Raw genomic sequence first — 27,163 nt, 5'->3', positions numbered from 1 at the left:
ATATACATGTTCTACATATAGTTCGAAAGATACACTGCTTCTTAATGCAATCGCTTTGTCACATTTTTTTTTCACTTTACAGAAATCGCTCACTATTCAATAATCTGAGACGGCGCTCAGACGTAAGCAATATTTCTCCGCTATGTTCTAGTCAACAGAAACACAAAATTACAACATAAATATTCCCTTACCTTTGATGGTCTTCGATCAGAATGTAGTGGAAGGACTCATACTTACCCAAAACAGTGTTTGGTTTCAAGTCGTGTGTCTTTGTGTTAGCAAACGCGACAAATTCCGGCTGAAATGCAGCCAAAATTCGAGAGGTTACGCATCAAAACTTCAAAATTACATATTATATGTCGACTAAACTGGTCAAACTAAGAGCAGAATCAAGGTTTAGGATGTTATTAACTTACAAAACAATTCTCAACTCGAACAGACAAACTGACATCGTCTCGTGCTTCATGGAACAAAGGGCACTCCGAGCGCAATGCGCACAGGAATGTATTTTCTCGCGACACCAAGTATTTTGCCTGCCAAAGGGTCAATGCCCACGGGATTTGCACAATGAAACGCTCTATTGAAAGAAGACATCACGCCGGAGACCTAGAAACTGATCCCAGATCCATAGCTGGTTGGGACGGGTGGGGTCGATGACGTCAAAGTTGGCACAACTTTCCTGATGAGAGAAATAGTTTGGGAGATTGGCTGCCCTGTGAGTTCTGCTATACTTACAGACATAATTCAAACGGTTTTAGAAGCTTTAGAGTGTTTTCTATCCACTAATAATTATTATATGCATATATTAGCAACTTTGGACAGATTTTTTTCAGTTTACTATGGGCACGCAATTCCTCCAAAGGGGGCAGTATTCTGCCTATCCTAAACAGGTTTTAATGATTCCAACCAAAGTGTATGTAAACTTCCGACTTAAACTGTGTGTGTATATTATATACATTGTTTTTTCCTAATATTTCTATATATATTTATTTCATTATTTTACTTCGTAAATTTGTGTGTATTGATAAATATTTCTCCACTGATAGAGCTAGGAACACAAGCATTTTCCTGCCTCATATCTCCTTGCCTCCATCTCAAAATGTATTGGAGAAGAAGGTCATAGGGGAGGGACATAGTCATTTCAAACTCAACCGTTTGGATGAAGTGTCTGATCTTCTGTTATCAGAGGGATAAAGTGGAACCTTGTAGTTTCAGGTTGACTCCTGTATTATTAAGATGAGAGCAAGGGCCCTCTCCTTTCCTTTCCTCTCCTCTCCTTTCCTTTCCTCTCCTCTCCTCTCCTTTCCTTTCCTTTCCTTTCCTTTCCTCTCCTCTCCTCTCCACTCCTCTCCTCTCCTCTCCTCTCCTTTCCCCTCCTCTCCTCTCCTCTCCTCTCCTCTCCTCTCCTTTTCTCTCCTCTCCTCTCCTCTCCTCTCCTCTCACATTCTCCTCTCCTTTCCCCTCCTCTCCTTTCCTCTCCCCTCCCATTCTCCTCTCCTTTCCTTTCCTCTCCTCTCCTCTCCCCTCCCCTCCCATTCTCCTCTCCTCTCCTCTCCTCTCGTCTCCCCTCCTCTCCCTTCCTCTCCACTCCTCTCCTTGCCTCACCTCTCCTCTCCTCTCCTCTCATTTCCTTTCCCCTTCTCTCCTCTCCTTTTCCCTCCTCTCCTCTCCTCTCAGATTCTCCTCTTGTTTCCCCTCCTCTCCTTTCCTCTCCCCTCCAATTCTCCTCTCCTTTCCTTTCCTCTCCTCTCCCCTCCCCTCCCATTCTCCTCTCCTCTCCTCTCCTCCCCTCTCTTCTCCTCTCCTCTCTCCTCTCCTCTCCTTTCCCCTCCTCTCCTCTCCTTTCCCCTCCTCTCCTCTCCTTTTCCCTCCTCTCCTCTCCTTTCCTCTCCTCTCCTCTCCCCTCCCCTCCCACTCTCCTCTCCTCTCCAATTCTCCTCTCCACTCCTTTCCCCCTCTCCTCTCTCTCCTCTCCTCTCCTCTCCTCTCCTCTCTCCTCTCCTCTCCTCTCCTCTCCTCTCCTCTCTCTCTTCTCTCTCCTCTCCTCTCTCCCCTCCTCTCCTCTCTCTCTCCTCTCCTCTTCTCTTCTCTTCTCTCTCTCTCCCATTCTCCTCTCCTCTCCTCTCCTCTCCCATTCTCCTCTCCTCTCCCATTCTCATCTCCTCTCCTCTCCTCTCCTCTCCTCTCCTCCTCTCCTCTCCTCTCCTCTCCTCTCCTCTCCTCTCCTCCTCCTCTCCTCTCCTCTCCTCTCCTCTCCTCTCCTCTCCTCTCCTCTCCCTTCCCATTCCCCTCTCCTCTCCTTTCCTCTCCCCTCTCCTCTCCTCTCCCCTCCGATTCCCCTCCTCTCTCCTCTCTTCTCCTGTCCTGTTGTTCTCTCTCCACTGTGTCCCTGACTTTAAAAGTCCCCATTATGCAGAAGTCACGGACACATGCCCTTGTACTCCAGAACATGACGCTGTACTCTGAAACTAGCAATTTGACCATGAAAAGAAAGCTCACTCTGACATGACTCCAGGAGGCACCGTGTAATTTGACGGCAGTTGGAGCCGCCGGCTTGTCAGAATACATTACAATACGTTTGATTCTCTGGGAGGACAGACTAAGCCATCAACCAGGGGAAAAGGTGTTGTTGTGTTGTTGTACCATATCTTCATTCCATTGCGCAGTACCGTATGTAGAAGAGACACTGTTCAAAGAAACATAGACCTCCATTTTATCATAGCTGAAAATAAAATGTTATTCCTTTCTGTGACTATTGACTACCTTGTAGGGTTGAATACTCTTCACTGAGTTACATTGAGTTGCTAGATTTATGACATCCTTCCTCGTGCAACATTCAGGGTGGTTTTCATATCCCAAAACACAATTTCAAGGTGATTCCTTTAAAATTTTATTGGAAACGTTATGCTTTTGGACCCTGAATTCCCTCTGTTTCTCTCTCTCTCTCTCTCTCTCTCTCTCTCTCTCTCTCTCTCTCTCTCTCTCTCTCTCTCTCTCTCTCTCTCTCTCTCTCTCTATCTCTCTATCTGCCTCTCTCTGTCTCTCTCTGTCTCTCTTTCTCTCTCTCTCTCTGCCTCTCTCTCTCTGTCTCACTGTCTGTCTCTCTCCCCCTGTCTCTCTCTATCTGCCTCTCTGTCTCTCTCTGTCTCTCTCTGTCTCTCTCTATCTCTCTCTCTCTCTGCCTCTCTCTCTCTGTCTCACTGTCTGTCTCTCTCCCTCTGTCTCTCTATCTCTCTCGCTTTCTCTCTCGCTTTCTCTCTCTCTCTCTCTGTGTCTCTTGCCCTCTGTTTCTCTCCCTGTCTCTCTCCCTCCATCCTTCTCTCCCTGTCTCCATCCATGCTTCCCTCCTCTCTCTCTGATGTCAGGGTTTCTCCAATGTGAGCTTGGACAAGGTCTTCCTAGGCGGGGCCAACATATCAGGCTTCCAGATAGTGAACCCTGAGAACCCCATTGTTCAGCAGTTCCTACAGCGCTGGGAGAGACTGGATGAAAGGGAATTCCCAGAGGCCAAGAACACCCCGCTCAAGGTACCTACTGCAGACTACAGAACAGCAAGCCAAGCCTTTCATGATGTACTGTTATGTATGCAAAACTGAATGTATCCATCTCTTCTTTTGGATAGAGAGCTCTCCCTCAGCCTCTGTCACTCTCCCATTCTCTTTCTTCTCACATTCCTTTCTCACTTTTGTTTCCTCTCCTTCTCCTCTCTTCTCACTCTCGTTTCCTCTCCTTCTCCTCTCTTCTCACTTTCGTTTCCTCTCCTTCTCCTCTCTTCTTACTTTCGTTTCCTCTCTGTCTCCTCTCTTCTCACTTTCGTTTCCTCTCCTTCTCCTCTCTTCTCACTTTGGTTTCCTCTCCTTCTCCTCTCTTCTCACTTTCGTTTCCTCTCCTTCTCCTTTCTTCTCACTTTCGTTTCCTCTCCTTCTCCTCTCTTCTCACTTTCGTTTCCTCTCCTTCTCCTCTTTTCTCACTTTCGTTTCCTCTCCTTCTCATCTCTTCTCACTTTCGTTTCCTCTCCTTCTCCTCTCTTCTCACTCTCGTTTCCTCTCCTTCTCCTCTCTTCTCACTTTCGTTTCCTCTCCTTCTCCTCTCTTTTCACTTTCGTTTCCTCTCCTTCTCCTCTCTCTTTCTTTTTTCATTTCTCTCCTTCCCTTCCCCAACGATCGATATATTTATAGGCAGATGTGAAGCAACATGTATGTATTTGTCACATGCTTGGTAAACAACAGGAGTAGACTAACAGTGAAATGCTGACTAATGGAACCTTTTCCAACCATACAGAGAGGAAGATAAGAGGAAAATATAAATAGTGACATGAGAAATAAATACACAGTGAATAACAAATGACAATAATGAGAAGAAATAACATGGCTATAGACAGAGTAGTAAATAACATGGCTACATGCAGGAAGTAGAACATAACATGGCTACATACAGGAAGTAGAAAATAACATGGCTACATACAGGGAGTAGAAAATAACATGGCTACATACAGGAAGTAGACAATAACATGGCTACATACAGGGAGTAGAAAATAACATGGCTATATATAGGAAGTAGAAAATAACATGGCTACATACAGGAAGTAGACAATAACATGGCTACATACAGGGAGTAGAAAATAACATGGCTACATACAGGAAGTAGACAATAACATGGCTACATACAGGGAGTAGAAAATAACATGGCTATATATAGGAAGTAGAAAATAAGGACCGAAATAAGGACCGAAATGCAGCGTAGTGGTTACTCATGACTTTAATGGAAAAAGTGACACATGAAATAACTATACAAAATACAAAACAACAAACGGAACGTGAAACCTAATTACAGCCTATCTGGTGAAACTACACAGAGACAGGTTGACTAGCAGATCTGGAAGAGACTGGTTGACTGGCAGATCTGGAAGAGACTGGTTGACTGGCAGATCTGGAAGAGACTGGTTGACTGGCAGATCTGGAAGAATCTGGTTGACTGGCAGATCTGGAAGAGACTGGTTGACTGGCAGATCTGGAAGAATCTGGTTGACTGGCAGATCTAGAAGATCATGGCTGACTGGCGGATCTAGCTGCTCTATGCAGACTGACAGCTCCTTGCAGACTGACAGCTCTGGCTGCTCCATGCAGGCTGACAGCTCCTTGCAGACTGACAGATCCTTGCAGACTGACAGCTCCTTGCAGACTGGCAGCTCCTTGCAGACTGGCAGCTCCTTGCAGACTGACAGCTCTGGCTGCTTCATGCAGACTGACAGCTCTGGACTGACAGATCATGCAGACTGACAGCTCCTGCAGACTGGCAGCTTCATGCAGACTGACAGCTCTTGCAGACTGGCAGCTTCAGACTGGCAGCTCCTTGCGGACTGACAGCTCTGACTGCTTCATGCAGACTGACAGCTCTGACTGCTTCATGCAGACTGACAGCTCTGGCTGCTTCATGCAGACTGACAGCTCTGACTGCTTCATACAGACTGACAGCTCTGGCTGCTTTATGCAGACTGACAGCTCTGACTGCTCCATGCAGGCTGACAGCACCCTGCAGACTGGCAGCTCTTTGCAGACTGACAGCTCTGGCTGCGTCATGCAGACTGACAGCTCTGACTGCTCCATGCAGGCTGACAGCACCCTGCAGACTGGCAGCTCCTTACAGACTGACAGCTCCTTGCAGACTGGCAGCTCTTTGCAGACTGACAGCTCTGGCTGCTGCATGCAGACTGACAGCACCTTGCAGACTGACAGCTCCCTGCAGACTGGCAGCTCAGGCTGCTCCGAACAGGCAGGAGGCTCCGGCAGCGCTGTAGAGGAGGACCGGTCTCTCTAGCCCACCGGTAAGCACAGGGAGTTTGCGCAGGTCTCCTACCTGGCATAGCCATACTCCCTTTAAGCCCCCCCCCCCCAATAATTTTTTGGGGCTGCTTTTCGGGCTTCCATCCGCGTCACCGTGCTGCCTCCTCATACCAGTGCCTCTCCGCTTTAGCCGCCTCTAGTTCCTCCTTGGGGCGGCGATATTCACCAGGCTGAGCCCACGGTCCTTTTCCGTCCAGTTCTTCCTCCCATGTCCAATTCTCCAAGTGGTGCAGCCTCTCCCACTGCAGCTGCTCTTTGCGATTACCAGGGAGAGTTGGCTCAGGTCTGACTCCTGACTCAGCCACTCTCCCTCTGAGCCCTCCCCCAATAAATATTTGGGGGTGACTTTCGGGTTTCGCTCTGCGCCGCCGTGTCATTCTTTTCGACTCCATTCTCCTATAGCCCTCTTCGCACTGCTCCAGCGAATCCCAGGCGGGCAATGGCACTCTCTCTGGGTCTGCCGCCCACCTGTCTATTTCTTCCCAGTAGAAAATAACATGGATATATACAGGACGTAGTAAATAACATGGCTATATCCAGGAAGTAGAAAAAACATGGCTATATACAGGAAGTAGAACATAACATGGTTATATACAGGAAGTAGAACATAACATGGCTATATACAGGAAGTAAAAAATAACATGGCTATATACAGGACGTAGTAAATAACATGGCTATATACAGGAAGTAGTAAATAACATGGTATATATAGGAAGTAGAAAATTGCATGGCCATATACAGGGAGTACCAGTACCGAGTCATTGTATCGATGTTCGAGGTAATTGAGGTAGCTATGTACTGTACATGTAGGTAGTTTTAAGGTGACTAGGCAACAGGATAGATCATTTACTGCAATAGAAGCGTTTGTGCAAAAAATGTGAGTTAGCGCAAAAAACAGTTTAAATTGGCCCGAGCGTTGGTGGGGGCTGAATCCTTCATGTGGGACAACAGTAAACATTTACTGCCTCAATACATTTAGTCAAGGTGCTGGTTAAGGAACAACCTGTTCTCTCCAAGTCAAGGTAAGTTTGCGATGAACGTGTGTCTCCCACGGTTAGTCTCCCATGATCTCTCTTGTGATTTCTGGTGATCTCTTGTGACTTCTGGTGATCTCTTGTGATTTCTGATGTTCTCTTGTGAACCCCATGATCTCTCTTGTGATTTCTGGTGATCTCTTGTGACTTCTGGTGATCTCTTGTGATTTCTGGTGTTCTCTTGTGAACCCCATGATCTCTCTTGTGATTTCTGGTGATCTCTTGTGATCTCTTGTGATTTCTGGTGATCTCTTGTGACTTCTGGTGATCTCTTGTGATTTCTGGTGTTCTCTTGTGAACCCCATGATCTCTCTTGTGATATCTGGTGATCTCTTGTGATCTCTTGTGATTTTTGGTGATTTCTTGTGATTTCTGGTGATCTCTTGTGATTTCTGGTGATCTCTTGTGAACCCCCTGAACTCTCTTGTCCTCGGCAGTACACGTCAGCTCTGACCCACGATGCCATCCTGGTGATCGCTGAGGCGTTCCGGTACCTGCGGCGCCAACGAGTAGACGTGTCACGACGAGGGGGAGCAGGAGACTGTCTGGCCAACCCTGCCGTGCCATGGAGCCAGGGCATCGACATCGAGAGAGCACTCAAAATGGTAAGATAGAGAGGGACAGATGGGGAGGGAGGTAGAGAGAGAGAAGGAAGGTGGTAGGCAGAGAAGGGAAAAGGAGAGAGAGATGGAAGGAAAGAGGTAGGTAGGGAGCGAGGGGAGACAGATAGACAGGGTTTGTAGTGAGAGATGGAGGTAGGTAGGGAGGAGAGAGAGAGAGATAGACGGGGGTTGTAGTGAGAGATGGAGGTAGGCAGGGAGCGAGGGGAGACAGATAGACAGGGGTTGTAGTGAGAGATGGAGGTAGGTAGGGAGGAGAGAGAGAGATAGACGGGGGAGGTAGTGAGAGATGGAGGTAGGTAGGGAGGAGAGAGAGATAGACGGGGGTTGTAGTGAGAGATGGAGGTAGGTAGGGAGGAGAGAGAGAGGGATAGACGGGGGTTGTAGTGAGAGATGGAGGTAGGTAGGGAGGAGAGAGAGAGATAGACGGGGGTTGTAGTGAGAGATGGAGGTAGGTAGGGAGGAGAGAGAGAGAGATAGACAGGGGTTGTAGTGAGAGATGGAGGTAGGTAGATAGGAGAGAGAGAGATAGATGGGGAAAGTAGTGAGAGAGATGGAGGTAGGTAGGGAGGAGAGAGAGAGATAGATGGGGGGAAGTAGTGAGAGAGATGGAGGTAGGTAGGGAGTAAAGAGAGAGATAGACAGGGGAAGTAGTGAGTGAGATGGAGACGATAAGAGTGAGACTTGTAAGATTGAGAAACCGAGACAGAGAAACGAAGAGCAAGTGCGATAGAAAGAGGGGGCAGATAGAGAGCTATAGAAAGAGGGGGCAGAGAGAAAGATAGATATCTATATAAAGAGGGGGCAGAGGGAGAGATAGAGATTGATAAAAAGAGACTAATCTCCTCCTTCCTCTGCCTCCCAGATGTCCTCTCACAGAACTCTCACAGTTAAATTCTCTCCCCCTCAGCTCAGCTCTCTGAAATACAAAGAGACTCTCATTCTCATTACCATAAACCCACATCTTTTATTAAAGCCTATCAGTTCCATCATTTGATTAACGCCAACGATTCAACCTATGTGAATACCTGCCATTTCCTAAATCCAGCCATTTCCAAATTTGATAATAACATGGCTGTCTGTGTTACACGTTGTTGTGTGTGCTTTGTCCCTGTGTTTTACTGTCCCGCGGTGCAGGTCCAGGTTCAGGGGATGACGGGGAACATCCAGTTTGACAGCTATGGCCGGAGGTCCAACTACACTATAGACGTCTATGAGATGAGAACAGGGGGACCCAAAAAGGTGCAGGCTCTCACATCCATCTACAGCGCTCTCTATAGCTCTCACATCCATCTACAGCGCTCTCTATAGCTCTCACATCCATCTACAACGCTCTCTATAACTCTCACATCCATCTACAACGCTCTCTATAGCTCTCACATCCATCTACAACGCTCTCTATAACTCTCACATCCATCTACAACGCTCTCTATAACTCTCACATCCATCTACAACGCTCTCTATAGCTCTCACATCCATCTACAGCGCTCTCTATAACTCTCACATCCATCTACAACGCTCTCTATAGCTCTCACATCCATCTACAGTGCTCTCTATAGCTCTCACATCCATCTACAGCGCTCTCTATAACTCTCACATCCATCTACAACGCTCTCTATAACTCTCACATCCATCTACAGCGCTCTCTATAGCTCTCACATCCATCTACAACGCTCTCTATAACTCTCACATCCATCTACAACGCTCTCTATAACTCTCACATCCATCTACAGCGCTCTCTATAACTCTCACATCCATCTACAACGCTCTCTATAACTCTCACATCCATCTACAGCGCTCTCTATAGCTCTCACATCCATCTACAGCGCTCTCTATAACTCTCACATCCATCTACAACGCTCTCTATAACTCTCACATCCATCTACAGCGCTCTCTATAACTCTCACATCCATCTACAACGCTCTCTATAGCTCTCACATCCATCTACAACGCTCTCTATAGCTCTCACATCCATCTACAACACTCTCTATAACTCTCACATCCATCTACAGCGCTCTCTATAGCTCTCACATCCATCTACAATGCTCTCTATAGCTCTCACATCCATCTACAACGCTCTCTATAGCTCTCACATCCATCTACAACGCTCTCTATAGCTCTCACATCCATCTACAGCGCTCTCTATAGCTCTCACATCCATCTACAATGCTCTCTATAACTCTCACATCCATCTACAACGCTCTCTATAACTCTCACATCCATCTACAGGGCTCTCTATAGCTCTCACATCCATCTACAGGGCTCTCTAAAACTCTCACATCCATCTACAGCGCTCTCTATAGCTCTCACATCCATCTACAGCGCTCTCTATAACTCTCACATCCATCTACAGCGCTCTCTATAGCTCTCACATCCATCTACAGCGCTCTCTATAACTCTCACATCCATCTACAACGCTCTCTATAACTCTCACATCCATCTACAACGCTCTCTATAACTCTCACATCCATCTACAGCGCTCTCTATAACTCTCACATCCATCTACAGCGCTCTCTATAACTCTCACATCCATCTACAACGCTCTCTATAACTCTCACATCCATCTACAACGCTCTCTATAGCTCTCACATCCATCTACAGCGCTCTCTATGTCTCTCACATCCATCTACAGCGCTCTCTATAACTCTCACATCCATCTACAGCGCTCTCTATAACTCTCACATCCATCTACAGGGCTCTCTATAACTCTCACATCCATCTACAGGGCTCTCTATAACTCTCACATCCATCTACAGGGCTCTCTATAGCTCTCACATCCATCTACAGCGCTCTCTATAACTCTCACATCCATCTACAGCGCTCTCTATAGCTCTCACATCCATCTACAGCGCTCTCTAAAGCTCTCACATCCATCTACAGCGCTCTCTATAACTCTCACATCCATCTACAGCGCTCTCTATAACTCTCACATCCATCTACAACGCTCTCTATAACTCTCACATCCATCTACAGCGCTCTCTATAACTCACATCCATCTACAGCGCTCTCTATAACTCTCACATCCATCTACAACGCTCTCTATAACTCTCACATCCATCTACAACGCTCTCTATAGCTCTCACATCCATCTACAGCGCTCTCTATAGCTCTCACATCCATCTACAGCGCTCTCTATAACTCTCACATCCATCTACAGCGCTCTCTATAACTCTCACATCCATCTACAACGCTCTCTATAACTCTCACATCCATCTACAGGGCTCTCTATAACTCTCACATCCATCTACAACGCTCTCTATAACTCCTACATCCATCTACAGCGCTCTCTATAACTCTCACATCCATCTACAGCGCTCTCTATAACTCCTACATCCATCTACAACGCTCTCTATAACTCCTACATCCATCTACAACGCTCTCTATAACTCCTACATCCATCTACAACGCTCTCTATAACTCTCACATCCATCTACAGCGCTCTCTATAACTCCTACATCCATCTACAACGCTCTCTATAACTCCTATCTACAGCGCTCTCTATCCATCTCCAACGCTCTCTATAACTCCTACATCCATCTACAGCGCTCTCTATAACTCTCACATCCATCTACAGCGCTCTCTATAACTCCTACATCCATCTACAGCGCTCTCTATAACTCTCACATCCATCTACAGCGCTCTCTATAACTCTCACATCCATCTACAACGCTCTCTATCCATCTACTCTCATAACATCCATCTACAACGCTCTCTATAACTCTCTATAACTCCTACATCCATCTACAGCGCTCTCTATAACTCCTACATCCATCTACAGCGCTCTCTATAACTCCTGTGTCCATCTACAGCGCTCTCTATAACTCCTACATCCATCTACAGCGCTCTCTATAACTCTCACATCCATCTACAGCGCTCTCTCTCATAACTCTCACATCCATCTACAGCGCTCTCTATAACTCTCACATCCATCTACAGGCTCTCTATAGCTCTCACATCCATCTACAGCGCTCTCTATAACTCTCACATCCATCTACAGCGCTCTCTATAACTCCTCCACATCCATCTACATCCATCTACAACTCTCTATAACTCTCACATCCATCTACAGCGCTCTCTATAACCATCTACAGCGCTATAACATCCATCTACAGCGCTCTCTATAACTCCTCACGTCCATCTACAGCGCTCTCTATAACTCCTACATCCATCTACAGCGCTCTCTATAACTCCTCACATCCATCTACAGCGCTCTCTATAACTCCTACATCCATCTACAGCGCTCTCTATAACTCCTACATCCATCTACAGCGCTCTCTATAACTCTCACATCCATCTACAGGGCTCTCTATAACTCTCACATCCATCTACAGCGCTCTCTATAACTCCTACATCCATCTACATAACTCTCACATCCATCTACAGCGCTCTCTATAACTCCTACATCCATCTACAACGCTCTCTATAACTCCTACGTCCATCTACAGCGCTCTCTATAACTCTCACATCCATCTACAGCGCTCTCTATAACTCCTACATCCATCTACAACGCTCTCTATAACTCCTACGTCCATCTACAGCGCTCTCTATAACTCCTGTGTCCATCTACAGCGCTCTCTATAACTCCCACGTCCATCTACAGAGCTCTCTATAACTCCTATGTCCATCTACAGCGCTCTCTATAACTCCTGTGTCCATCTACAGCGCTCCATCTCCAGCCATCTACAGCTCTCTATAACTCCTATGTCCATCTACAGCGCTCTCTATAACTCCTACATCCATCTACAGTGCTCTCTATAACTCCTATGTCCATCTACAGCGCTCTCTATAACTCCTATGTCCATCTACAATGCTCTCTATAACTCCTATGTCCATCTACAATGCTCTCTATAACTCCCACATCCATCTACAGCACTCTCTATAACTCCTACATCCATCTACAGCGCTCTCTATAACTCCTACATCCATCTACAGCGCTCTCTATAACTCCTACATCCATCTACAGCGCTCTCTATAACTCCTACATCCATCTACAGCGCTCTCTATAACTCCTACGTCCATCTACAGCGCTCTCTATAACTCCTACATCCATCTACAGCGCTCTCTATAACTCCTACATCCATCTACAACGCTCTCTATAACTCCTACGTCCATCTACAGCGCTCTCTATAACTCTCACATCCATCTACAGCGCTCTCTATAACTCCTACATCCATCTACAACGCTCTCTATAACTCCTACGTCCATCTACAGCGCTCTCTATAACTCCTGTGTCCATCTACAGCGCTCTCTATAACTCCCACGTCCATCTACAGCGCTCTCTATAACTCCTACATCCATCTACAGCGCTCTCTATAACTCCTATGTCCATCTACAGCGCTCTCTATAACTCCTACATCCATCTACAGTGCTCTCTATAACTCCTATGTCCATCTACAGCGCTCTCTATAACTCCTATGTCCATCTACAATGCTCTCTATAACTCCCACATCCATCTACAGCGCTCTCTATAACTCCTACATCCATCTACAGCGCTCTCTATAACTCCTACATCCATCTACAGCGCTCTCTATAACTCCTACATCCATCTACAGCGCTCTCTATAACTCCTACATCCATCTACAGCGCTCTCTATAACTCCTACATCCATCTACAGCGCTCTCTATAACTCCTACATCCATCTACAGCGCTCTCTATAACTCCTACATCCATCTACAGCGCTCTCTATAACTCCTACGTCCATCTACAATGCTCTCTATAACTCCTACATCCATCTACAGCGCTCTCTATACCTCCTATGTCCATCTACAATGCTCTCTATAACTCCTACGTCCATCTACAGCACTCTCTATAACTCCTTACCAACACAGCTTTTAAATCTCATTTGGTTCAGAAATGGTCTACATCACAACAGGATGAAGTTCAGCCAGTCGTCAAGAGTTTAGTTCCTTATTTATTCCTGTCATTGGTTATGAATTACGACATGACCTCTGTAATTTATCCTATTTGGCAGGATTTCTACACATGTCTGAAGGAGCCAGGGGTTGGATCCCAAATTATTTTCCAATCATTTCGTTCTGAACAGAACCAGTCTTTTTTTCATTCCATTCCACTGTTCCACCAGAACAATAACGTTCTGAACCCCCCCCTAAAAAGGAACAATATATATGGTTCCTTTCCGTTCCTTTCTAAACAGTTTGCTATGGAGCGGGTAAGGAATTTAAATCAAATCAAACTTTATTATCCACATGCGCCGAACACAACAAGTGCAGACTTTACCATGACATTCTTACTTACAAGCCCTTAACCAACAGTGCAGTTCAAGAAGAAGAAAATATTTACCAAGTAGACTAAAATAAAAAGTAATAATAAAAATGAACACAATAAGAATAACAATATTGAGGATATATACAGGGGGCAACGGTACCGAGTCAGTGTGCTGTATTGGAAGACGTTAAAGAGCAAATTGTATTTTTCCGTAACAGCATGGTTTAATCATAATGAAAGACAAACACATACACACTGTGCTGGCAGTCACAGTGTTGGGCGAGAGATGCAACTGCGGGTGAGGAGGGAGCATTTAAAAACTAGCACTGGAAAAGTGAATCTATTGTTCTCCAATTAAGCATATCTCCCTAATTTCTGAATCATGCTTTTAATGTCGACAGCAGGTTACAGTAACCTATGCTTCAGAGGGGAGGGGCTACAGTAACCTATGCTTCAGAGGGGAGGGGCTATAGTAACCTATGCTTCAGAGGGGAGGGGCTATAGTAACCTATGCTTCAGAGGGGAGGGGCTATAGTAACCTATGCTTCAGAGGGGAGAGGCTACAGTAACCTATGCTTCAGAAGGGAGAGGCTACAGTAACCTATGCTTCAGAGGGGAGATGCTACAGTAACCTATGCTTCAGAGGGGAGAGGCTACAGTAACCTATGCTTCAGAGGGGAGAGGCTACAGTAACCTATGCTTCAGAGGGGAGGGGCTACAGTAACATATGCTTCAGAAGGGAAGGGCTACAGTAACCTATGCTTCAGATGGGAGGGGCTACAGTAACCTATGCTTCAGAAGGGAGGGGCTACAGTAACCTATGCTTCAGAGGGGAGAGGCTACAGTAACCTATGCTTCAGAGGGGAGGGGCTACAGTAACATATGCTTCAGAAGGGAAGGGCTACAGTAACCTATGCTTCAGAGGGGAGGGGCTACAGTAACCTATGCTTCAGAGGGGAGGGGCTACTGTAACCTATGCTTCAGAGGGGAGGGGCTACAGTAACCTATGCTTCAGAGGGGAGGGGCAGGCAGACTATACACACCCACTGGTAAGGATTTCCAGCTGTTAGGCAGACGCTGGAATACGTTTCTGAGTGACAGAGTGAGGGCTTTGCATAGGGGCTTTGTTGCGATTTCTGTGGGACTGGAACAAAATGCCTGGATCCTAAAATAACATTATTAACAGTTGTAACGCTTTTAATACAGTATAGATCACTTTGGTTTACGATACGGGTTCTGTTCCTCAAATAACTTTGTTCTTCTACATGAACCAGTTCCAACACTTGCTAGGAACCATTTAATCTAACACTTAACAGTGTTATATGACTGTGAGCTTAGATCACTGCACGGTGTGTAGGCAAACCTGCTGGCTGCCTTCCATGCACAATACACCACCAATTAACGCCCCACAGCCCTGGTGTCTTATCCATCGCAGCCCTGGTGTCTTACCCCTCGCAGCCCTGGTGTCTTACCCCTCGCAGCCCTGGTGTCTTACCCCTCGCAGCCCTGGTGTCTTACCCCTCGCAGCCCTGGTGTCTTACCCCTCGCAGCCCTGGTGTCTTACCCCTCACAGCCCTGGTGTCTTACCCCTCACAGCCCTGGTGTCTTACCCCTCGCAGCCCTGGTGTCTTACCCCTCACAGCCCTGGTGTCTTACCCCTCACAGCCCTGGTGTTTTACCCCTCACAGCTCTGGTGTCTTACCCCTCACAACTCTGGTGTCTTACCCCTCACAGCTCTGGTGGCTTACCCCTCACAGCCCTGGTGTCTTACCCCTCACAGCCCTGGTGTCTTACCCCTCACAGCTCTGGTGTTTTACCCCTCGCAGCCCTGGTGTCTTACCCCTCGCAGCCCTGGTGTCTTACCCCTCGCAGCCCTGGTGTCTTACCCCTCGCAGCCCTGGTGTCTTACCCCTCACAGCCCTGGTGTCTTACCCCTCACAGCCCTGGTGTCTTACCCCTCACAGCTCTGGTGTCTTACCCCTCACAGCCTAGTGTCTTACCCCTCACAGCCCTGGTGTCTTACCCCTCACAGCTCTGGTGTTTTACCCCTCACAGCTCTGGTGTCTTACCCCTCACAGCCCTGGTGTCTTACCCCTCACAGCCCTGGTGTCTTACCCCTCACAGCCCTGGTGTCTTACCCCTCACAGCCCTGGTGTATTACCCCTCACAGCTCTGGTGTATTACCCCTCACAGCCCTGGTGTCTTACCCCTCACAGCCCTGGTGTCTTACCCCTCACAGCTCTGGTGTCTTACCCCTCACAGCCCTGGTGTCTTACCCCTCGCAGCCCTGGTGTCTTACCCCTCGCAGCCCTAGTGTCTTACCCCTCACAGCTCTGGTGTCTTACCCCTCACAGCCCCGGTGTCTTACCCCTCACAGCCCTGGTGTCTTACCCCTCACAGCTCTGGTGTTTTACCCCTCACAGCTCTGGTGTCTTACCCCTCACAGCCCTGGTGTCTTACCCCTCGCAGTCCTGGTGTCTTACCCCTCACAGTCTGTCAAAGCACTACCCTGCTACACTATACACTATACACTACCCTGCTACACTATACACTACCATGCTACACTTTACACTATACACTACCCTGCTACACTATACACTACCCTACTACACTATACACTATACACTACCCTGCTACACTATACACTACCATGCTACACTTTACACTATACACTATACACTACGCTGCTACACTATACACTATACACTACCCTGCTACACTACCATGCTACACTATACAGTATACACTACCATGCTACACTATACACTATACACTACCATGCTACACTATACACTACCCTGCTACACTATACACTACCCTGCTACACTATACACTACCCTGCTACACTATACACTACCCTGCTACACTATACACTACCCTACACACTATACACTACCCTGCTACACTATACACTACCCTACTACACTATACATTACCCTGCTACACTATACACTACCCTACTACACTATACACTATACACTACCCTACACACTATACACTACCCTACTACACTATACACTATACACTACCCTGCTACACTATACACTACCCTGCTACACTATACACTACCCTACTACACTATACACTACCCTACACACTATACACTACCCTGCTACACTATACACTACCCTACTACACTATACACTACCCTACTACACTATACACTACCCTGCTACACTATACACTACCCTACTACACTATACACTATACACTACCCTGCTACACTATACACTACCCTACTACACTATACACTACCCTACTACACTATACACTACCCTGCTACACTATACACTACCCTGCTACACTATACACTACCCTGCTACACTATACACTACCCTGCTACACTATACACTACCCTACTACACTATACATTACCCTGCTACACTATACACTACCCTACTACACTATACACTATACACTACCCTGCTACACTATACACTACCCTGCTACACTATACACTACCCTGCTACACTATACACTACCCTACTACACTATACACTACCCTACTACACTATACACTACCCTACTACACTATACACTACCCTACTACACTATACATTACCCTGCTACACTATACACTACCCTACTACACTATACACTATACACTACCCTGCTACACTATACACTACCCTGCTACACTATACACTACCCTGCTACACTATACACTACCCTGCTACACTATACACTACCCTACTACACTATACACTACCCTGCTACACTATACACTATACACTACCCTGCTACACTATACACTACCCTGCTACACTATACACTACCCTGTTACACTACCCTACTACACTATACACTACCCTACACACTATACACTACCCTACACACTATACACTACCCTGCTACACTATACACTACCATATTACACTATACACTACCCTACTACACTATACACTACCCTACTACACTAACACTACCCTTCTACACTATACACTACCCTGCTCCACTATACACTACCCTATGGTCCCTGGTCAAATGCAGTGCACTATATAGAATCCATTCAGCTGGCTACCAACCAGTATGTCTCCTACCTGTACACCAACCAGTATGTCTCCCACCTGTACACCAACCAGTATATCTCCCACCTGTACACCAACCAGTATATCTTCTACCTGTACACCAACCAGTATATCTCCCACCTGTACACTAACCAGTATATCTCCCACCTGTACACCAACCAGTATATCTCCAACCTGTACACCAACCCGTATATCTCCAACCTGTACACCAACCAGTATATCTCCTACCTGTACACCAACCAGTATATCTCCCACATGTACACCAACCAGTATATCTCCCACCTGTACACCATTACATTACATTTAAGTCATTTAGCAGACGCTCTTATCCAGAGCGACTTACAAATTGGTGCATTCACCTTATGACATCCACTGGAACAGTCACTTTACAATAGTGCATCTAAATCTTAAAGGGGGGGTGAGAAGGATTACTTATCCTATCCTAGGTATTCCTTAAAGAGGTGGGGTTTCAGGTGTCTCCGGAAGGTGGTGATTGACTCCGCTGTCCTGGCGTCGTGAGGGAGTTTGTTCCACCATTGGGGGGCCAGAGCAGCGAACAGTTTTGACTGGGCTGAGGGGGAACTGTACTTCCTCAGTGGTAGGGAGGCGAGCAGGCCAGAGGTGGATGAACGCAGTGCCCTTGTTTGGGTGTAGGGCCTGATCAGAGCCTGGAGGTACTGAGGTGCCGTTCCCCTCACAGCTCCGTAGGCAAGCACCATGGTCTTGTAGCGGATGCGAGCTTCAGCTGGAAGCCAGTGGAGAGAACGGAGGAGCGGGGTGACGTGAGAGAACTTGGGAAGGTTGAACACCAGACGGGCTGCGGCGTTCTGGATGAGTTGTAGGGGTTTAATGGCACAGGCAGGGAGCCCAGCCAACAGCGAGTTGCAGTAATCCAGACGGGAGATGACAAGTGCCTGGATTAGGACCTGCGCCGCTTCCTGTGAGAGGCAGGGTCATACTCTGCGGATGTTGTAGAGCATGAACCTACAGGAACGGGCCACCGCCTTGATGTTAGTTGAGAACGACAGGGTGTTGTCCAGGATCACGCCAAGGTTCTTAGCGCTCTGGGAGGAGGACACAATGGAGTTGTCACCCGTGATGGTGAGATCATGGAACGGGCAGTCCTTCCCCGGGAGGAAGAGCAGCTCCGTCTTGCCGAGGTTCAGCTTGAGGTGGTGATCCGTCATCCACACTGATATGTCTGCCAGACATGCAGAGATGCAATTCGCCACCTGGTCATCAGAAGGGGGAAAGGAGGAGATTAATTGTGTGTCGTCTGCATAGCAATGATAGGAGAGACCATGTGAGGTTATGACAGAGCCAAGTGACTTGGTGTATAGCGAGAATAGGAGAGGGCCTAGAACAGAGCCCTGGGGGACACCAGTGGTGAGAGCGCGTGGTGAGGAGACAGATTCTCGCCACGCCACCTGGTAGGAGCGACCTGTCAGGTAGGACGCAATCCAAGCGTGGGCCGCGCCGGAGATGCCCAACTCGGAGAGGGTGGAGAGGAGGATCTGATGGTTCACAGTATCGAAGGCAGCCGATAGGTCTAGAAGGATGAGAGCAGAGGAGAGAGAGTTAGCTTTAGCAGTGCGGAGCACCTCCGTGATACAGAGAAGAGCAGTCTCAGTTGAATGACTAGTCTTGAAACCTGACTGATTTGGATCAAGAAGGTCATTCAGAGAGAGATAGCGGGAGAGCTGGCCGAGGACGGCACGTTCAAGAGTTTTGGAGAGAAAAGAAAGAAGGGATACTGGTCTGTAGTTGTTGACATCGGAGGGATCGAGTGTAGGTTTTTTCAGAAGGGGTGCAACTCTCGCTCTCTTGAAGACGGAAGGGACGTAGCCAGCGGTCATGGATGAGTTGATGAGCGAGGTTAGGTAAGGGAGAAGGTCTCCGGACATGGTCTGGAGAAGAGAGGAGGGGATAGGGTCAAGCGGGCAGGTTGTTGGGCGGCTGGCCGTCACAAGACGCGAGATTTCATCTGGAGAGAGAGGGGAGAAAGAGGTCAGAGCACAGGGTAGGGCAGTGTGAGCAGAACCAGCGGTGTCGTTTGACTTAGCAAACGAGGATCGGATGTCGTCGACCTTCTTTTCAAAATGGTTGACGAAGTCATCTGCAGAGAGGGAGGAGGGGGGGGGAGGGAGGAGGATTCAGGAGGGAGGAGAAGGTGGCAAAGAGCTTCCTAGGGTTAGAGGCAGATGCTTGGAATTTAGAGTGGTAGAAAGTGGCTTTAGCAGCAGAGACAGAGGAGGAAAATGTAGAGAGGAGGGAGTGAAAGGATGCCAGGTCCGCAGGGAGGCGAGTTTTCCTCCATTTCCGCTCAGCTGCCCGGAGCCCTGTTTTGTGAGCTCGCAATGAGTCGTCGAGCCACGGAGCGGGAGGGGAGGACCGAGCCGGCCTGGAGCATAGGGGACATAGAGAGTCAAAGGATGCAGAAAGGGAGGAGAGGAGGGTTGAGGAGGCAGAATCAGGAGATAGGTTGGAGAAGGTTTGAGCAGAGGGAAGAGATGATAGGATGGAAGAGGAGAGAGTAGCGGGGGAGGGAGAGCGAAGGTTGGGACGGCGCGATACCATCCGAGTAGGGGCAGTGTGGGAGGTGTTGGATGAGAGCGAGAGGGAAAAGGATACAAGGTAGTGGTCGGAGACTTGGAGGGGAGTTGCAATGAGGTTAGTGGAAGAACAGCATCTAGTAAAGATGAGGTCGAGCGTATTGCCTGCCTTGTGAGTAGGGGGGGAAGGTCAGAGGGTGAGGTCAAAAGAGGAGAGGAGTGGAAAGAAGGAGGCAGAGAGGAATGAGTCAAAGGTAGACGTGGGGAGGTTAAAGTCGCCCAGAACTGTGAGAGGTGAGCCGTCCTCAGGAAAGGAGCTAATCAAGGCATCAAGCTCATTGATGAACTCTCCGAGGGAACCTGGAGGGCGATAAATGATAAGGATGTTAAGCTTGAAAGGGCTGGTAACTGTGACAGCATGGAATTCAAAGGAGGCGATAGACAGATGGGTAAGGGGAGAACCAGTATATCTCCCACCTGAACACCAACCAGTATATTTCCTACCTGTACACCAACCAGTATACCAACCAGTATATCTCCCACCTGTACACCAACCAGTATATCTCCTACCTGTACACCAACCAGTATTACATTTACATTTACATTTAAGTCATTTAGCAGACGCTCTTATCCAGAGCGACTTACAAATTGGTGCATTCACCTTATGACATCCAGTGGAACAGTATCTCCAACCTGTACACCAACCAGTATATCTCCCACCTGTACACCAACCAGTATATCTCCCACCTGTACACCAACCAGTATATCTCCCACCTGTACACCAACCAGTATATCTCCCACCTGTACACCAACCAGTATATCTCCCACCTGTACACCAACCAGTATATCTCCCACCTGTACACAAACCAGTATATCTCCCACCTGTACACCAACCGGTATATCTCCCACCTGTACACCAACCAGTATATCTCCCACCTGTACACCAACCAGTATATCTCCCACCTGTACACCAACCAGTATATCTCCCACCTGTACACCAACCTGTATATCTCCCACCTGTACACCAACCAGTATATCTCCCACCTGTACACCAATCAGTATATCTCCCACCTGTACACCAACCAGTATATCTCCCACCTGTACACCAACCAGTATATATCCCACCTGTACACCAACCAGTATATCTCCCACCTGTACACCAACCAGTATATATCCCACCTGTACACCAACCAGTATATCTCCCACCTGTACACCAACCAGTATATCTCCCACCTGTACACCAACCAGTATATCTCCCACCTGTACACCAACCAGTATATCTCCCACCTGTACACCAACCAGTATATCTCCCACCTGTACACCAACCAGTATATCTCCCACCTGTACACCAACCAGTATATCTCCCACCTGTACACCAACCTGTATATCTCCCACCTGTACACCAACCAGTATATCTCCCACCTGTACACCAACCAGTATGCTGGTTATAGTACGACTGTCTTGGTGTGTTCGGACATGTTAGTTTCTTGTTGATGTGGACACCAAGGAATTTGATACCCTCGACCTGTTCCACTTCTGCCCCGTCGATGTGAAAGGTCCTGTTCGGCCCTCCTTTTCCTGTAGTCCACGATCAGCTCCTTTGTCTTGATCACAAGAATAGTATATAGCTGCAGTAGAAGGTATTGATGTACAATTTAAACTGCAGTATAATAGTATATAGCTGCAGTAGAAGGTATTGATGTACAGCTTAAACTGCAGTATAATAGTATATAGCTGCAGTAGAATGTATTGATGTACAACTTAAAATGCAGTATAATAGTATATAGCTGCAGTAGAAGGTATTGATGTACAGCTTAAACTGCAGTATAATAATATAATAGTATATAACTGCAGTATAATAGTATATAACTGCAGTATAATAGTATAATAGTATATAGCTGCAGTAGAAGGTATTGATGTACAGCTTAAACTGCAGTATAATAATATAATAGTATATAACTGCAGTATAATAGTATAATAGTATTAACTGCAGTATAATAGTATAATAGTATATAACTGCAGTATAATAGTATAATAGTATATAACTGCAGTATAATAGTATAATAGTATATAACTGCAGTATAATAGTATAATAGTATATAACTGCAGTATAATAGTATAATAGTATATAGCTGCAGTAGAAGGTATTGATGTACAGCTTAAACTGCAGTATAATAGTATAATAGTATATAACTGCAGTATAATAGTATAATAGTATATAACTGCAGTATAATAATATAATAGTATATAACTGCAGTATAATAATATAATAGTATATAACTGCAGTATAATAATATAATAGTATATACCTGCAGTATAATAGTATAATAGTATATAACTGCAGTATAATAGTATAATAGTATGTAGCTGCAGTGGCAGGAAAACATACATATGTAGGATCTTAATTTGAGACAGTTTCCTACACGAGGAAAATAATCCTGCAGCAACAGGAAGTGTGAATTATTACGTGGATTATAATTCATGTAGATAGCCAATATGAGGGCTTGCGCTCAGGCTAGAATGAAAGGTGGCCGATGCATTGGAGAGAAAATATCTGTAGAGTTCAAAAACCATGTGAAGGATTAACCCAATGAGGCATAATTATGTTAACCATAATTATCTCAACCTCCTTGGGTTATTCCTTCACATGGTTTGGAGCGTGAGCACTTATTTTTATAATTAATGTACATTTGTCTAGGTGTTGACACATGCTTTGTTAGGATAAATCAAGTCTGACATTTTAAAGAGGAAATTACAAATCTTAGATGGCTAGAATTTGCATTTCCTGCTCCGCAGGAGAATTCTCTGCGCAACAGAGGGATCAAATGAAGATAGTAGACCTGCAGTGCAGAGGCAGGTGCCCGAGCACACATAGAACATTATGATTCATTACTAAGTCTGTATTCCATTCACACAACCCAATATCAATTATGTACCCTACAACCTGTGTAGCTGGATGTGGGATGGTTTAAATTAGACCAGCTGTCTGCTACTCTGCTACACCGGAGGAGTGACAGTAGATTTAGGTTTTACCTCCAGTATCTATAAGGCTACTCTGCTACACCGGAGGAATGACAGTAGATTTAGGATTCACCTCCAGTATCTATAAGGCTACTTTGCTACACTGGAGGAATGACCGTAGATTTACGTTTCACCTCCAGTATCTATGAGGCTACTCTGCTACACCGGAGGAATGACAGTAGATTTAGGTTTCACCTCCAGTATCTATGAGGCTACTCTGCTACACCGGAGGAATGACAGTATGAGTATCTATGAGGCTACAGTAGATTTAGGTTTCACCTCCAGTATCTATGAGGCTACTCTGCTACACCGGAGGAATGACAGTAGATTTAGGTTTCACCTCCAGTATCTATGAGGCTACTCTGCTACACCGGAGGAATGACAGTAGATTTAGGTTTCACCTCCAGTATCTATGAGGCTACTCTGCTACACCGGAGGAATGACAGTAGATTTAGGTTTCACCTCCAGTATCTATGAGGCTACTCTGCTACACCGGAGGAATGACAGTAGATTTAGGTTTTACCTCCAGTATCTATAAGGCTACTTTGCTACACTGGAGGAATGACAGTAGATTTAGGTTTTACCTCCAGTATCTATGAGGCTACTCTGCTACACCGGAGGAATGACAGTAGATTTAGGTTTCACCTCCAGTATCTATATAAGGTTGCTCTTTTTTATTATTTCTTAAAAGCGAGTAATGTATTATTACGTGTTATAAGCACATATAAGCATTTATAATGTGTTATTAAGCACATATAAGCAATTATAATGTGTAAGTATCTGTTATAAGCACATATATGCAGTTATAATGTTTTACTAAAATCTTCCTAATTAACTGTTTATACACTGTATATAGTGGAGGGGAGGGGAGGGAGGGGGTTGTGGGTGGGGGGGTCGAACACAGGGAATGTTGTTAACATAGAATTAGAAGAATAGAACTCAGTCTAATTCTATGGTTGCTATGCTAACCTGTGTTTTCTCTGTTTCAGATTGGCTACTGGAACGAGTACCAGCGATTAGTAAATGTGTTAGAACAACAGGTGGTCGCCAACGAGTCTTCTTCTGTGGAAAACCGAACGATTGTGGTCACTACTATTATGGTACACTTTCCATGGCAACTTTGAAATGTGTTCACCACAACGTATTCTGCCAGTCAGGGCCGCGAGCGGCGGTGTTGATGCCTAACCGGTTGATGCATTCTGTCCTGGGCTGGGCTGGGCAGAACCACATCTTTTTTGTGTTTGCTTTGCATCCACTCACTACACGTTGAAACAGTCGATCCCTCTGTAAGGAGAAGAGAGTGTTTCAACTGTATCCTTGTGGGTGACAAAGCATTTAGAATTCTCATACTTCAGTGGCCTGTCGTAGCAGTGACATCACAATATTGGTATTATATGATACATGAGTAAGTGGGTAAATGGTTGAGTTGTGACTCCATCTAATAGAAAACACATACAAACCAACATCCGCCATCCGTACGTAAGTAGAACCTGTCTTGTCTGTCTTCATCAAGTAAATGGTTCAATGACAATCTGGGATAGGAAGATGAGGAGGAAATTGTGATGATTGTGGTGATGATACTGCAATGGATTCTCAAAGACAAAGCAAAATAAAACACATTTGAGGGAGGATAAAAATTAGAATGTCATTTTAGTTTTTAATCTATTTTGTTTTGTTCCTCTGAGGGCTGGTTCTGTGTACAGCCTCCAGTGAGTTGCTTTGGAAGGAAGGAGAGAGTTGTGGGCTGGTTCTGTGTACAGCCTCCAGTGAGTTGCTTTGGTAGGAAGGAGAGAGTTGTGGGCTGGTTCTGTGTACAGCCTCCAGTGAGTTGCTTTGGAAGGAAGGAGAGAGTTGTGCTTACATTTCCTGGCTGCAGTGTTGACTGCAATGGGAATTATTCCATTCACACTAATATTTTACCATATTTGCTTATTATTGAGTGTTTGAAATGTCTTTCCCTGCCCTGAATGCAAAACAATTCAGGGGGGTAGTCAATGTCAGCAGTCTGTCTGTCTGTCTGTCTGTCTGTCTGTCTGTCTGTCTGTCTGTCTGTCTGTCTGTCTGTCTGTCTGTCTGTCTGTCTGTCTGTCTGTCTGTCTGTCTGTCTGTCTGTCTGTCTGTCTGTCTGTCTGTCTGTCTGTCTGTCTGTCTGTCTGTCTGTCTGTCTCTCCCTCTCCCCTCTCTCTCTCTAAAAATGAAGCATTTAAAGGCTTCAGAATGGATAACAGCATCAGTGGATAAACACTATGTTAACTCTGGGTGGGGGTCATTTACAATAGAGCAAGGGTGAAGAGGAGTTATGTTCAGCACAGAACAAACAAGCCATTGCCTCTCCACTTGCAACCCTCTAATTATGTGTTGTCTCAAATGGTGTCGTAAGTTCTGTGTGAGCAGCAGCTCTTTTTTGGGGGGGTAATGAAAACATAACATTAAGCTAGCTGCACCACCACCAGTGGTTGTAGGGTAATGATGAAACCATAGCAACAAGCTAGCTGCACCACCACCAGTGTTTGTAGGGTAATGATGAAACCATAGCAACAAGCTAGCTGCACCACCACCAGTGTTTGTAGGGTATTGATGAGACCATAGCAACAAGCTAGCTGCACCACCACCAGTGTTTGTATGGGTAATGATGAAACCATAGCAACAAGCTAGCTGCACCACCACCAGTGTTTGTAGGGTAATGATGAAACCATAGCAACAAGCTAGCTCCACCACCACCAGTGTTTGTAGGCTAATGATGAAACCATAGCAACAAGCTAGCTGCACCACCACCAGTGTTTGTAGGGTAATGATGAAACCATAGCAACAAGCTAGCTGCACCACCACCAGTGTTTGTAGGGTAATGATGAAACCATAGCAACAAGCTAGCTGCACCACCACCAGTGTTTGAAAATGGAGGGGGAAAAAGCACCTCGTCCTGATGGTGTTTTAAACATTTATTTATTAACTTTCAAGGTCATTTTTTATTTGAGTTTTGGGATTAGAATGAAAATGTCTCCCTTTTGTTTTAGTTTTTTGGAATGATTATTATTAAAGCCTTCTCCCTTTGCACATTGATTGATGAAACGTGCTTGTTGATGATTATGTTGAGATAATAATACAGCAACACTTCCTGATCCGAGTCACGGCCGTTTACTTTATGAACCTCCACCCCCATCCCCACTGTGAGCTAACCCACACCCAGCCTACCAATCCACCCAGCCTACCAATACACCCAGCCTACCAATCCACCCAGCCAACCAATACACCCAGCCTACCAATACACCCAGCCTACCAATACACCCAGCCTACCAATACACCCAGCCTACCAATACACCCAGCATACCAATACACCCAGCATACCAATGCACCCAGCATACCAATACACCCAGCCTACCAATACACCCAGCCTACCAATACACCCAGCATACCAATACACCCAGCCTACCAATACACCCAGCCTACCAATACACCCAGCCTACCAATACACCCAGCCTACCAATACACCCAGCATGCCAATACACCCAGCATACCAATACACCCAGCATACCAATACACCCAGCCTACCAATACACCCAGCCTACCAATCCACCCAGCCTACCAATACACCCAGCCTACCAATCCACCCAGCCTACCAATACACCCAGCCTTACAATACACCCAGCCTACCAATACACCCAGCCTACCAATACACCCAGCCTACCAATACACCCAGCCTACCAATCCACCCAGCATCTGTTGAAGAGCACATATCTCTAATTAAGGCATATTGTAACCTTAGCCAGTCACTGTGAGAAGCCTGTGGGCCTCTTGGATTGTTAGTTTGTCACACATGCAGACACACACAGACAAATGCAC

General features: G+C 46.3%; 1 protein-coding gene across 4 annotated transcripts in view; it reads left to right on the top strand.

The window, feature by feature from the left end:
- LOC123993692 (glutamate receptor 3-like) overlaps positions 1 to 27,163 on the top strand; it is a 313,553-nt gene that overhangs the window by 228,293 nt on the left and 58,097 nt on the right. For all 4 annotated transcript variants that reach the window (XR_006831497.1, XM_046296096.1, XM_046296095.1 and 1 more), the window contains exons 6-9: positions 3,366 to 3,527; positions 7,315 to 7,482; positions 8,635 to 8,739; positions 24,313 to 24,423. Coding sequence is in view for 3 of the 4 variants with exons in the window: in XM_046296096.1 (XP_046152052.1) it covers positions 3,366 to 3,527; positions 7,315 to 7,482; positions 8,635 to 8,739; positions 24,313 to 24,423 (546 nt within the window). In the remaining variant the exon portion in view is untranslated. The remainder of the gene's footprint in view (positions 1 to 3,365; positions 3,528 to 7,314; positions 7,483 to 8,634; positions 8,740 to 24,312; positions 24,424 to 27,163) is intronic.

This window comes from Oncorhynchus gorbuscha, linkage group LG13, assembly GCF_021184085.1.
Source record: "Oncorhynchus gorbuscha isolate QuinsamMale2020 ecotype Even-year linkage group LG13, OgorEven_v1.0, whole genome shotgun sequence".
Classification (NCBI taxonomy): Eukaryota; Metazoa; Chordata; class Actinopteri; order Salmoniformes; family Salmonidae; genus Oncorhynchus; species Oncorhynchus gorbuscha.
Note: the sequence above shows the minus strand (reverse complement) of the source record. Positions and strands in the feature narration are given on the sequence as shown.